The sequence below is a fragment of the Ambystoma mexicanum genome, chromosome 11 (assembly GCF_040938575.1).
Source record: "Ambystoma mexicanum isolate Mex_15411 chromosome 11, UKY_AmexF1_1, whole genome shotgun sequence".
Taxonomy (NCBI): Eukaryota; Metazoa; Chordata; class Amphibia; order Caudata; family Ambystomatidae; genus Ambystoma; species Ambystoma mexicanum.
This window is the reverse complement of record NC_090934.1, coordinates 1,432,621,516-1,432,634,713: the sequence shown is the minus strand read 5'-3', so window position 1 is coordinate 1,432,634,713 and position 13,198 is coordinate 1,432,621,516. Positions and strand designations below refer to the sequence as shown.

Genomic DNA, 13,198 nt, shown 5'->3' with positions numbered 1-13,198 from the left:
CCATGTAACATAACTGACACTCATGCATGACCCACACGTTCAATTAACCACCCTGAGTGAACACAGGCCAGAGACAAAGTGTAACAAGCCAAAGTAATACCTTACCAGGAATCTGCAATCTTTGTATCTTCAGATGTTTTAGACTACAACTCCCATCAACCTAAACCAGCAATGTCAGTGGTGAGGGATCATGGGAGTTGAATGGAGAGCCACAGGTTGCAGACCCCTGCCCTATTATCCACTACCCTCAGTACCCCCCCCCCCCTCCCCTTGCTCAACTTCCCATTTCACACGCCCTTTGCCCAAATGGAAAACATTGTCCCCTTTCTGGCCCACCTCCAGATTTCACATACCTCTTGCCTTGATAGTAGACCCTATTTCCTCCATGGCCAAACCCTGCTGTTCACATGCCTCTCGCCCTAAGGAGAAATTCTAACAACTCTGTAGCCTACCTCATCATTTCACAAACCCTTTTCCTGAATAGCAGATCATGTCTACTCACTAGCCTGACTCCAATTCCACACACCTCTTGACCTTAATGGCAGAACTAGCCCACTCCCTAGCCCAACTGCCTGTCCTACACAACCATTGACATAATAGTGGTTCCGACCTCCTTCCTAGCCAAACATCCACACACTGCTCAGTCCATTGTCCCACTTTGGCTGTCCCTTTGGGAGAAGAAGGGATTGCAGCTTCCCCAACAGACCGATACTGTATGCTCTGTGAGACAGACGTGCCTGGTGTGGAGGTGGGGTCTAGGCTGAAAACTCCCCCTTGCCCTACATGTGGGCCACTTACGAATCCTGGAGATCAGTTGATGTCCTTGGCCATGGTATCTGTGTGGCCTCCCTTATTCGCTACTCCTGCATGGTTATGACAGACAGAAGATGCAACTTGGCTACTGTCCAACTAAGCAAACTATATTCTGGGGGTTTGTTACATCCTTGACAGTACCTCAACCTGACCTGCTGTTATGGCCTTTGGCCGCCTCTTCTTCTCACATAGCCATACATTAACTGAGGCTCAAGTTCCATTTCCCTTGTCATCAACAGTATCAGTGAATGGATCATACGCATGCTGACGAGGGAGAGGCTCACATGGATCACATGTGTCCGGCACACAGTATTTCCTTGCACTTTCCTCTCTTGCAGCTCAACCATGACTGGCTGAGCATACTGAAGGAGGCATAGTACCTCCCCTGACTTGTGGATGGCCCTAGAAACAGCATCAGCAGTTAGTATGGTCCTGTATGGCAAGGGTCATTTTCATGCCTTCCAGTCCACTATATCTACCTTTCTGCTGAGCTGCAAAAGGTGTCATGGTTTTGTCAGAGTCTATCGTTGCAGCTGTAGTATTGGCACTAGCCGCTGCAGTGGGTGCGGCATGCGCAGTGGTGATGGAAACAGTGGTAGTGGTGACAGGCAGACTGAATGAAGCACTGTGGTGCTTCATCCTTTGGTTGGAGGTTGGATTCTGATTCACAGTCCCCTTGCTCAAGCAGATGGCACAGAATGGCAGCCAAGCTTATTATTTGCTCTCTCGAGCAAGTCATTTCAATCTGGATCCATATATACACCTCATGTCTCTGTGGTATGAGGCAACCACAATTCTGCAGGCTATTCCAGAAAGTGACAGCAGGAACAGTTGGCTTTTTAGTTTTGTCGCCCCTGTAATTGTATGCCTGAGTCAGTCTGTTAGCACCTAAATCTGCAAATATATATCAGGTTTGGTTGCAGAATGGTGACTAATAGGAACACACAATTATACAGCCACATCTATTTGATATCACACTGGTCTGTTCTGTGAGGCGGGCCCAGCTATGACAGGAAACAGGACTTGTGTATTGGTGTCTGGTCTGATTGTCTTCACAGCTCCCACTGACTCCCTTCACAGCTGCCATGTCGAAGAATAGACAGGATGCTGCCTCTTTAATTTCAATGCTGCAAGGACAACAAATTCCCCCAGAGCACAGGCAGATCTCTGGGAAGCTGCGACTCAAAGGCAGCACTGACATGACATAAAGCCACACTTATGCCAGGGTGCTGACCACTCGAGTCCATTTCATGCCAGCAAGGATTTTCACCATCTTGGTTTCTTTTACGGCTCTCTTACACTTACTTACCCCCTTTGCTGTCCCATTTCCTACTTGCAAGGCTCTCTGGATTTGATGTCCGGAAGCAAAGGGCACATGATGCAGGGAGTTTGGATTAGATCTCCCACAGCTTTAATTGGATCAATCCATGTGACGTTTTACCTCTAAAGACGAGGAAACCCTGAAAAGTTAGGGAGTTTTTTGGGGCATTTGTGGAAGCATGCCCAGATTGGAGAAATAACACTGACATTTCAGAAATGTAGGTGGAATAGTAACTACTACATTTCCATGTTACCCCTATTTAGTAGTACCAAAGGGCCATTACTTACATTAGAAAGCATGTCTCCCATGCCCAGGAAGAGTCCATTGATTGAAGATCAATATTGAATTGAGGAATTATGGGATACTGGTTGGTGGTTAAGAACTGCTATTTCACTTTAGTAATGGAAGATTGCACTACTGCAATGGTGGATGCACTTATTCAAGTACCATGGTGTGTTCCACTCGGTGATCCAATAAGTTTTATTTGAATGCCTTACTGGGAAAAGGAGAAGCCAGGGGTGGACTGGGAACTAAAAGAGGCCCTGGAAATAATTTATAAAGTGTCCCCATATGACACATTTTCAGAAAGCCCAATGCTTTTCCTATGAGAACATTTGGAAATACCACACAGAAGAGGCCTGTTATGTCCCTGATTCCGGCCGAGGCGTCAGTGGGAAACAGGAAGGTTAGGCACAGGCAGCTTAGGCCTTGCTGCGCAGCTCCCGCGGGAGCAGTAAAGGCATGGACACACTTGTGTTGCTGTCCTGCCCCCGAACTGCCTCCGCGGAGCGGTGGCGGGGCTTTTATTAGGACGCCATGCGTCACCGCGTGGCGGGACGCAAGTCGGACATACCATTCCTCCTTTATTTTAACTGAACAATAACAATAAAACATTTCTCAGCCAACCGGGCTTGCCCCTTTTCATCATTATGTCTCTCGGTGGGATATTCTACCACTCAGTCTGTGAGCCTGGCTGGGGGCCGGGTCGCAGTTCTTAGTCTATATCTTCCACCCCTGGGTACAACCCCCTGTCTCCCCTTGGGTTGCTCACCTTCACTGTTCGGCTCACCCAGTTCTGGCTCACTCGGTGGTTCCTCTGTTCAGTTGTCCACGATTTCTCCATCCTCCGGATTTTCATGTCCCTCGTCCCCAGGCGGATTTGCTTCTTCCTCCGGGGGACACTCACCGTCCATCCATAGATTCTTTGGCACTGCATTGAACCATGACACATTTTTCGTTATTTGTCTTTGCCCCCTTTTGGCGGTTATCATAGTGTCATGGTGCCGGCTTATTGTCCATGGGGCAGCGTCATATCGGGTGTCTAGGTTAGATTTGGATGGGTTCCTCACCATGACCACTTGATCACTGACTCAGTGGTCGGACCAACTGGCATTCCTTTTGTTGCTCATGTGGGCGTTTGCCCCTGCTCTTCGTAGTTCGGTGCGCTCGTGGTCGAACGTGTCTGTGCTCCTGCTCGGATGGTGTGGTATGGAGGAGTTAATGATTGTGCCATACATTAGGTCTGCCGGCAGTATTCCCATTGTGCTGTGGGGTGTAACTCTGTAATTCCATAGGAATCGGTATAAGTCCACCTGCCATGGGCTAACGTTGACGCGCGACAGGCGCAGTACCTTGTTTATTGTCCGCATGAAGCGCTCCACGTCGTAGTTTGCCTGCGGCCATCTAGGCATTATGTGGTGGTAACGGATGTTGAGTTCCATGAGGTATTTTTTGAATTCTTCTCCCTGGAAAGGTGGGCCATTGTCGCTCCTGAATCTCCTTAGGAGGCCATCTGTTGCAAACATTTTTTCGATCGTGGGTATTACTGTCTCTGCTGCCGTGGAATTGACTATCTCGACCTCCGGGTACCTAGAGTGGTCAATTGCCACCAATAGGTAGGTTCCTTCCTGTATTTGGCTGAAGTCTATGCTTATGGCGTCCCATCTCACGGACCCTCTCTCCGCCGATTGAATGGGCTCCGGATGGGGCGGTTGCCCCATTATCTGGCATGGGAGGCAGGTGCTGACTAGCCGCTCACCTTTTCCATTGATCTGGGGAAACCATACGTGGTGCCTTATCCGGGCCTTGGTCCTTACCATCCCCTGGTTGCCTTTGTGTGCCAACGCCACTATTATGTCTTGTAGGCTTGAAGGGATGATGATTCGGGCTCCTCGTAGGATGAGCCCTTCTTCCGTGATGGATAGATCCTGCCGGACTGTGAAAACTCCCGTGAGGAACTCTTTGGCTTCTGCTGTTCTATTGTGAATGTTCCATAGGAACGACTTCCATTCCCCCGAGATGATCATGTCCTTGACCAGATTACAGCATGGGTCACTTTGTGTGGCCTCTACGATGTCATCCAGTCTGATTGCCCGTGGCTTCATGGTGTGTATCACCTGGCAGGTGTGTTCTTCTGTCTCTTCTGCTATGTGTATTTCCCTCGGTGTTGCAGCTCTCGGGTGTCTCGACAGGAAGTCCACGGGGTTGCCACGGCCTGGCTGATACGTCAGTTCAAAGTCATATTGTTGGAGATGTAGCAGACACTTAGCAATCCTGGCAGGGGGGTGAGATGAGGTGCCCGTGAAGATTGGGAGCAGTGGTTTGTGATCGGTGTAGGTTTTGAACTTCTGGCCGTACAGATACAGGTGGAAGTGACGGCAGCCCCACAGTACAGCTATCGCCTCTTTTTCGATGTGGGAGTATCGTTGCTCCGTCGGTGTCTGTGCTCTGGAAGCACAGGCGATGGGCATCGATTCTCCTGTTTTGGCCACCTGTATGAGAATGGCCCCCAGACCCACGGGGCTGGCGTCCCCGTATAGTTCGGTTAACAGTGCAGGGTTGTAGTAGGCCATGGTGGTGTCTGCTGAGAGTGATGCCTTGATGTGCTTGAATGCCTCTTGGCAGGTGGGCCCTCACTCCCATTTCGTGCTGGCTTTTGTGAGCTCTCAAAGAGGTTCAGATAGTGTGGCCAAGTTTGGGATGAACCTTCCGCAATAGGTGGCCATTCCTAGAAAACTGTGTACCTCCGTTGGTGTGGTGGGGGTGTGGCAGCTTGGATGTACGCTACTTTTTGGGGGTCCGCCGAGATGCCTGCGCTATTGAACGTGTACCCAAAGAACAAGATCTCTTCCTTCAGGAACTATCATTTTTCTTTGTGGATTGTCAGACCAGCACTCTCTAACCTGCTGAGTAGCATGTGGAGCCTTCATAGATGTTCTTCTTCGTTGCCTGCGTGAATTAGGATGTCATCACTGACGTTCAAAACTCCTGGAATGTTGCGTATTACCTCCTGTATTGTTTGCTGGAAGACCTCAGCTGCCGAGGAGATTCTGAAACTCAGGCGCTTGTACCTGCGTAGGCTGATGTGAGTTGAGAATGTCGTGATGTACCGGGAGTCTCGGTGTAGCTTCAGCTGGTGATATCCGGCGTTCAGGTCGACCTTTGAGAATATCCTGGATCCTGTGAGGTCTGCCACTATCATCGAGAGTCGGGTGATGTGGCGCTCCCTTTTTATTGCTGCATTGGGGAGGCGCATGTCTATGCATAATCTGACCTTTCCCGGTTGTTTGGGCTTCTTGGTGACGTCCATGGGAGAGACCCAGGGCGTGGGCCCAGTTACTTCCTCGATGATGCCCGCTTTCACCAGTGCTCTTAACTCTTTTTCCACTTGGCTGCGCATGTGGAATGGCTTCCTTCTGTGTCGCACTGCTCTCGGTTCGACTGACTCATCGATGTGGTGCCTGATTGACTTTCCTTTTAGGCACCCGATTCCCTCGAGGAGTTTCAGGTATCTCTCAAGAATGTTGTCGACTTCTTGCGAGTTGGTTACTTCGCAAATTAAGCTTATCAACCCCAGGTCCTCTGCTGCGTCTCCGCTCAGGAGGCATTCGATGCCTGCATTTACCACATAGATTTTTGACTGCAGTGATTTTTTCCCCTTGGCTGATTTTGGTCCGGAATCTACCTACTATGGCCAGTGGGGTTTTACACCCGTATGCGAATAGTAGTGTGTCCGTCGATTTCAGGGCAGGTTGGGGCTGTTGTTTTCTGAACGTCGTCAGTGGCATCACGTTCACGGATGCCCCCGTGTCTATGGTCATTAGTATGTTTTGGCCTTGGATCGCTACCTGGCATTTTCGTCTACTCAGTTTTCTTTTTGGTGTAGTGCTTCCGTAGTTGAGGGCTGAAACTAGGTATATTTTCTTTCCTTTTTTCCAATGTTCATTTGCAGCTTCCTGTTGGATATGTTCTGCGTCGTCCCCTTGCTCCTCTGTTGAGGAATGGGTGGTTTCAACACGTCGGGCTTCTTTCCTGCACTCTTGTCCTGGGGTGCTTGCGGCAGTTGCTGTGGCACTCTGGACGATCTGCATAACTTGGCGTAGTGGTCTTTTCTGCCACATGCGCCGCATGTGGTTCCTTGAGCCGGGCAGTTGCGTCGTCCGTGGCGAGGCCCTCCGCTCCACCCACATTCCATGGGTCCCGGGATCCGGTGTTGCCCTTGGGGGTACACGTTGTTTCCACTGGCCTCGTCCCTTGTGAATTGGTGATTCGTGATTTGGGCCACAGTTGCCGTAGTGAGGGCCAGCTGTAGTTTCTGTAGGGTCGTACCCATGTGGGCCGCCCCTGGCATGTGCCAACTCCCTCTGGCGGCCAAGTTCAAGGATTCGGGTTAGTGATATTCCCTTCTCCCTCAGCACCATCCTCCTCAGTTTTTCTGAGTAAATCCTGTTTATGAGTTGGTTTTGGATTTCCTTCTCAATGTCCGTGAATTCACATGAGATTGCGAGCTTCCGGAGTCTGGTGTGGTAGGCATCCAGCGTTTCCTCTTCCATCTGGAAGGTTGTGCAGAATATAAATGTCTCATGATCTGGATTGAGCTGGGGCATGAAATGGGCCGTCAGGGCGTCCTTCGTTTGCTGGTAGACGTCAAGGCCAACCGTGATTGCCAGGGAATTGAAGATGCATAATACTTCATCCCCCACATTCAGTAGTAGGTGCGACCTCACCTTTCTCGATGTAGTAATGTCTTTACATTCTATCGCCATCTCGAACTTCTGTAACCACAACTACCCTCTTGGGCTGACTGATGACGGGTCAGTGTATGGGTCAAAAGGGTATATTGCAACGGATGATCCACCTTGCGGGCGGGCCTGCCGCGTGGACAGTGACAGGTTTGCAGTCATTCTGGAAGGCGTGCCGGGTATGGGGATGGTCGTGCCTGACGCCATGTTGATAGACAGTGCGCAAGTGTGGCAACCGTTCTCTCACCTTAGGGTGCTCTTGGGAGTGTTCTTGGCCTCCCCGGTGTGTGTCCACGTGTTAGGCGTGATGTTGCACCTTCTCCCCCTCCAGGACTCCTGCTGTGTGGTGTGGATAATTTCAGGACTCGTCTGGCAGTGTGGTCGAGATTAATCCATGATGAAAAAGAGGAGAGAGAAACATTTTCTAAAAAAAAGTTCACCATTGTGAATGGGCTTTGAGCGCTGGGCGGCAGCGTCACGCATGCCGTTGTGTTCGCTTCCTCATCGCCAGTGTTATGTCCCTGATTCCGGCCGAGGCGTCGGCAGGAACCTGGGAGGGTAGGCCCAGGCAGCTTAGGCCTTGCTGCGCAGCTCCCGCGGGAGCAGTAAAGACACACTCTCGTGTTGCTGTCCTCCCCCGGAACTGCCTCCGTGGAGTGGGGGCAGAGCTTTTATTAGGACGCCTCGCATCACCGCGTAGCGGGACGCAAGGCAGACATAACAAGGCCCAGGGTGCAGAGGCCCACTGGGAAATCTCCAGAGTTCCGTATAAGGCAGTCCACCCCCGGGAGAAGCTGTTCCTTCTCAATATTCACTCCTGCAGTCAGTGTTGCTATCCCAAAATGTTCCCAAACTCTATAATAGAAGACAAGGGCATCCGATTAAAACTTGCGCAGGGTGTCGTGATGTCATAGTGAGTAGTTGTACTTCTCATTTGGCTGGGATTAGTAAATACCGGATTGTGCATTTATTTGTTTTCCTAAACAACCATACAAGTGCAAGTCTCCAACTCTTAATCCATCCTCCATTTCACGGTTATAGATAATTCTTTTAAGTGGGAGTATTTTACTCCTTACTTTAAATTGAGAGTAAAAGTGTTTATGCATTATCGATGTGGGTATTTTTAAAGTAGGCAAGTCAAATATTTATTTTTATTGTTTAAAACACAGGCATTTTTGTTGTAACCTACTTTGTGTTAATCGCATTAAAGCAAATGCTTTTATGTCCCCTGTTCAGACCACGTCACGCAAAAATATAGCTCCTCGGAGTGTCAAGCACCAAATGCCTATGCTCAAAATACATTTGCTCTGCACTTCTTGACTATTTGCCTAATGTTTTTCTCGGTAGGAGGGGGGTGTTGGGGGGAAAAACAAAGAGGTACTCTACTTTTTTCCAAGTGCTACTTCTAGTTTTGGTATTAATTGGTTAGTCTATTGCTTTTGTGCGTATTATTGTTGTTTGTTTACTATTGAAATTGGTCTCCTTTTTAATATGAATAGAATATTATGCCTTTAACTAGGCTAGACCCAAACCCTTCCTCATTTTCCAATAGTCGTTTTCTAAAGGAAATCCAGTGCTTAATTTGTGGGGGTGTTTGCCAGGGCTCAGCCCCGGCACTTATTTCTGAGCCCCTGCAAATCTTGTCTCAGTCCAGAGTTTCATTAGGCTGTGGTGTTTTGGTAACTTTAGTATTTTCACTGCCAGTCCCATAATAAACACCTATAGAATCAGAGCAAAATGCAAATGATGATGGTGTTTAAAGACGCACTTAAACATTTGTCTCATGTCAAGACACGAGTATTTGATTTGATGTGTATGTTCGTTGGTAAATCGCACATCTGCCGTAGTGAGTACATGACTGCGTCCATTAAAAACACTAAGACAGTGGGAGTTGCAGCTTTAACTCCCATATATGTTGACAGCATGGGGGGTGGTAACCAGGGCCGGCCTTAAGGGCAGCAGCGCCCTGGGTGAAATAGCGCCCACCACGCGCCCCTGGTTAACAGCTGGCAGGGCGGAAGGGGGCGGGGCGAGGATGGGCAACTTTTTTTTTTTTTACCGCCTCGACAAGGAGGTTAAATAGGGTGCGTTAGCAGCCCATTGTCATTGAATGAGCCCGCCGCTGCGGGTGCATTCAATGACAATGAGGAACCTGCCACTACACCAGCTCGTGGGACCCCTTGAAAGACTCCCCCCGAGCTGGCGTGGTGGGGGGCTAATGCTGCCTTTTCTTATGAAAAGTTCCCGAGGCGGAGGGGCGCATTGAAATGCACCTGCCGCCACAGGAAGATTTTACAGTAAAAGGCCGCCTGCTACACCTTCTCCCACAACTCTAGCTCGAGGGAGCCCTTGAAAGACTCCCCTGAGCTGGCGTGTTAGGGGGCTAATGGCACCCTGGGGGGCGTGGCACCCCGGGCAGTCGCCCGGCTCGCCCCCCCTTAAGGCCGGCTCTGGTGGTAACAGTGGGTGCAGAGCTGACCATCCTGACATGTCATTGTGTGTTCGAAAATATTTTAGCCCCACCACTTATTTATTTACAAATGAATCACTGAGAAATCCAAATATTTAGATTGGGGTGTACATGTATAATGTCAAATACTTCCCAGGAATGAAGGCACACGTTAATTTTAAAAAAAAACAACGTTGATGTCATTGCATTGGTAAGAGCTTGCTTGTGAGACGCATGTTGTGTTGCCATGCTGTCACTTATTGTACTTTTGTTATGGGCCGCAGGTACTCGAGGAAGGGAGCGATTGCTTGGGCGATTTACCCAGAGTTACAGCCTATCTCCTTTTCATACATCTGAGAGAAGGGCGCAATCTGGTCATAAGGGACCGCTCTGGTAAGTCGACTACTTCCGTTTCTGATCATTTGTACTTCCGTTTGGTCTAGTGTGCCCCCCTCCACTGCAGAAATACCGCTACCACATGCCATGAAGCGTTGCTGCGACACACGCCGCTTTCTTTACCAGAAACACATTGTCCTCGAGCGGAAACGGCCATTTCTCAACCCTCCAAATAGAACGAACTGCTGCGAGAATGTGTGTTCCACACGAGCTTACCACAGGGCTCAGCATCTCGACACGTTTGCTATTATTTTGAAACATGTGCGAAAAAATGCAGTGACTGTTTTGGAACCGCGCCTTGGAAATGAGAAATGGCACTGACATTTCAGAACTGCAGTGTGGCACATTTCTGCATAGGAGAATTGTTTGTTTTCTAAGCTGGAGGGTATTCGAATGACTCAAACAAAACGCCCTGCAACCACACTCTTCTTAGAAGTGTTAATGTTTGACTAGTTGGTTAATAGTTACATTCATAGTGCGCAGAAAATTGAATGAAAAAGGCGTGTTGGTTTTAGCGTTGATAAACTGCTTTACATCGTGTTAACTGCATTTCAAGGTTCCTACAACGGATTATTCTGCATGAAGGTAGGGAGGTGGTGTTCGTTCTGCATGCGTGTGCATGGCCAGTCTGTGCTGAATATCACCCGAGGGCTGTCCAAAAAATGAGATACACACAGACGACCGTATAGTGAGGCCAAACACAACACCTGGGTGTGTGCACATCTTCTGCGATGTGTGGCACCGAGTAGATGTCAACAATCGAAAAGGTTAATTAGTCAATGATCTAGAAAGCCCCCTCCCTTTCTCAGCGATCGACTAAAGGGAGGTTGAGTAAATCTATTGCACAAACACATCTTAATAAAAAATAAACCTATCACTTTTTTTTTACTAAAACGTTACCAACACACACGTGGACAAAACACACAGAATGCCTAATAACAGTTACATAGTGTAATTGGGTTTATATATTTTATTCACCTACTATGTCACCTGTCTTAAAAGTTGTCTGGAAATAATTTCTTACCTTCATCTCGACCTCCAATACTCGCACCTAATTTGAGCAAAAATTTGACTCAACAAATCTCGACACTAATATTTAAACATTAAAAATGTCTCTGCCAAGATATCATTATGAAATTAACTCTACACTTCCAGAACTGCCTTTAATTAAACTTTATTCTCCCTAAAATGCATTGCTTTACTCGGCACATACTGTAATCACATTAATATTAGCTTATTTTTGCATGTAGACGGCAGTGACCACTAGAGGGCAGTGAAGCTTCAGGAACATTGCCAGCATATGCGAGATTGTGAATAAATGAATTAAGAATCTGAGCGGGAAATAGTGGACAATGAGCCCTGACTAGATTGGTGTGGACGAACAAGGGACTGAATACCCACAATATCATTGGGGTGGGAGAATGTGTTTGCGTTGCTCGAGCAGAGTGCTAGCAAGAAGATTGTGTGTGCCGCATGCCAGGTCGACTCCTCTGCCCTTCACCACCCCCTGAGTCATGAAATTGAGTTGAAGTGGCTAATATTAGGGGCATTGACTACTACAGCACCTACAAGCTGAAGGAATCTGACATGAAGCGCTATTTATATTAAAGCAACATATTGTGTGTTGCTGTGACATATCTATCACCTTGAAACACTGTGGGTCTGAAACCGATAGCTCACTTTTCTCTGGGGGTATTGCTGCTTATGGAAATCACATCTTTTAATTAGCGTTTAAGCTAGTTTAAGCCTCCTTTTTAAATGCCCTTGCAAAATGACCATGTTAGTTCACGTACGTAGCACATGCCAACTAGTATTCATTTGTGGCAATGGCACATAGGAGCCGACTAATTGGCAGAATAAGTAAATTACTAAATGCACCCTCTACCCTAGTCATTGGTGAGTGATGTCCCAGGAGGATAGCTCAGCAGCAACGTGCTCGCCTCCGAAGCAAGACGACACGAAGCAACACAGGTTTGATCCCCAGTCCGTGCTTACAAACCTCTGGGTATTTAAGCGCGTTATAAATACGCATCTAAGACAAACAACTACGCAACTAAAACAAACAAAAAAGAATTCCTGTAACAGTGCCTCGATGTGTGAGTGCTTTAAAAATGCAAATAAATACATTTTTCAAAAAATTATTAACTGTTGGGGAATAAACATTGTGTAATGTTTGCATGTGGAGCGCTGCCGTTCGGGTTAGTGGCAAGTGACTTTCAGGACTGGCTACTAGCTTTCAACTGGGCACTTTTACACCTGGAATAAGTTATATGTTTGAGTAAAAGAACACATTACTTTGACAGGCTAGAAGTGCATAGTCGGTAGGAACAGACATATCAAAACGAGTTCAGCCCCCAAAAAAAGTCATTTGACTAGTTGGGCCTCAAACAGCTCCCCTTCCACTCCCATCTTCAACTGATTGACACCAAAATAAACCGACCAATTGAAAGAGACCAGCAAATTGCAAATTAACATTTTGGCCAAAAGCCTGAAGGATGCGGGAATCCACCAACGCATGAACTTGTGTATGAAGTGTTCACGTCTGGGCATAGTATATAGGTTAGAAGAGCAGCCCTGCAGGACTACACCAAAAGCAAAGACATGGGGGAAGACGAGTCTTGGATAAGCAATTGAACAATGCAAGGGATGGGGTCAGGACAAAGCGCGAAAGGACGAGTAAACCAGAACTTGGGAGCAAGAAGAGAAAAGACTCAAAAGCAGGACTGGGCCGGGAAGGATGGGGATCGGGGACAGTGAGTAAGAGTAAAGAAGAGGGAGCATAGAGAGAGGCCGAAACAAAAAGAGATATGGAGGCGCTTGGCCCCGAATACTCTTTAAAAACAAAATGGAGTAAAGGGAAACTGAAGATGGCCTACAATGAGAGCCAGAGGGCAGGGGCTAAGGATTAGGAGACTTAGGGATGGGATGAAAGCCGGAAGCGAAGATACATTTCAGAATAACATCTTTAAAAACACGAACGTTCCAGCTCAAGAAATCCTAACCTTGTCCTCAGCGACTGCGGGCCAGTAAGCAGGCACAGCAAGCCACATTTCTTGGATAACAGAAAACAAGAACAGAATTGAGAAAATAAGTGCTGGCCATTTCCCAGGGCTGAACTTTATCCCATCTGAACTATTGAAGCTCAATCCACGGTTGTGGGTAGAGAATGCTCGGTCCGCCAATTATTTTTACTTAAAT

At 47.9% G+C, this 13,198-nt stretch overlaps 1 protein-coding gene across 5 annotated transcripts in view; it reads left to right on the top strand.

The window, feature by feature from the left end:
- Nucleotides 1-13,198, top strand: part of MCTP2 (multiple C2 and transmembrane domain containing 2) — a 1,028,969-nt gene that overhangs the window by 425,515 nt on the left and 590,256 nt on the right. For all 5 annotated transcript variants that reach the window (XM_069625066.1, XM_069625063.1, XM_069625064.1 and 2 more), the window contains exon 4: nt 9,889-9,997. In XM_069625066.1, coding sequence (XP_069481167.1) covers nt 9,889-9,997 — 109 coding nt within the window. The remainder of the gene's footprint in view (nt 1-9,888; nt 9,998-13,198) is intronic.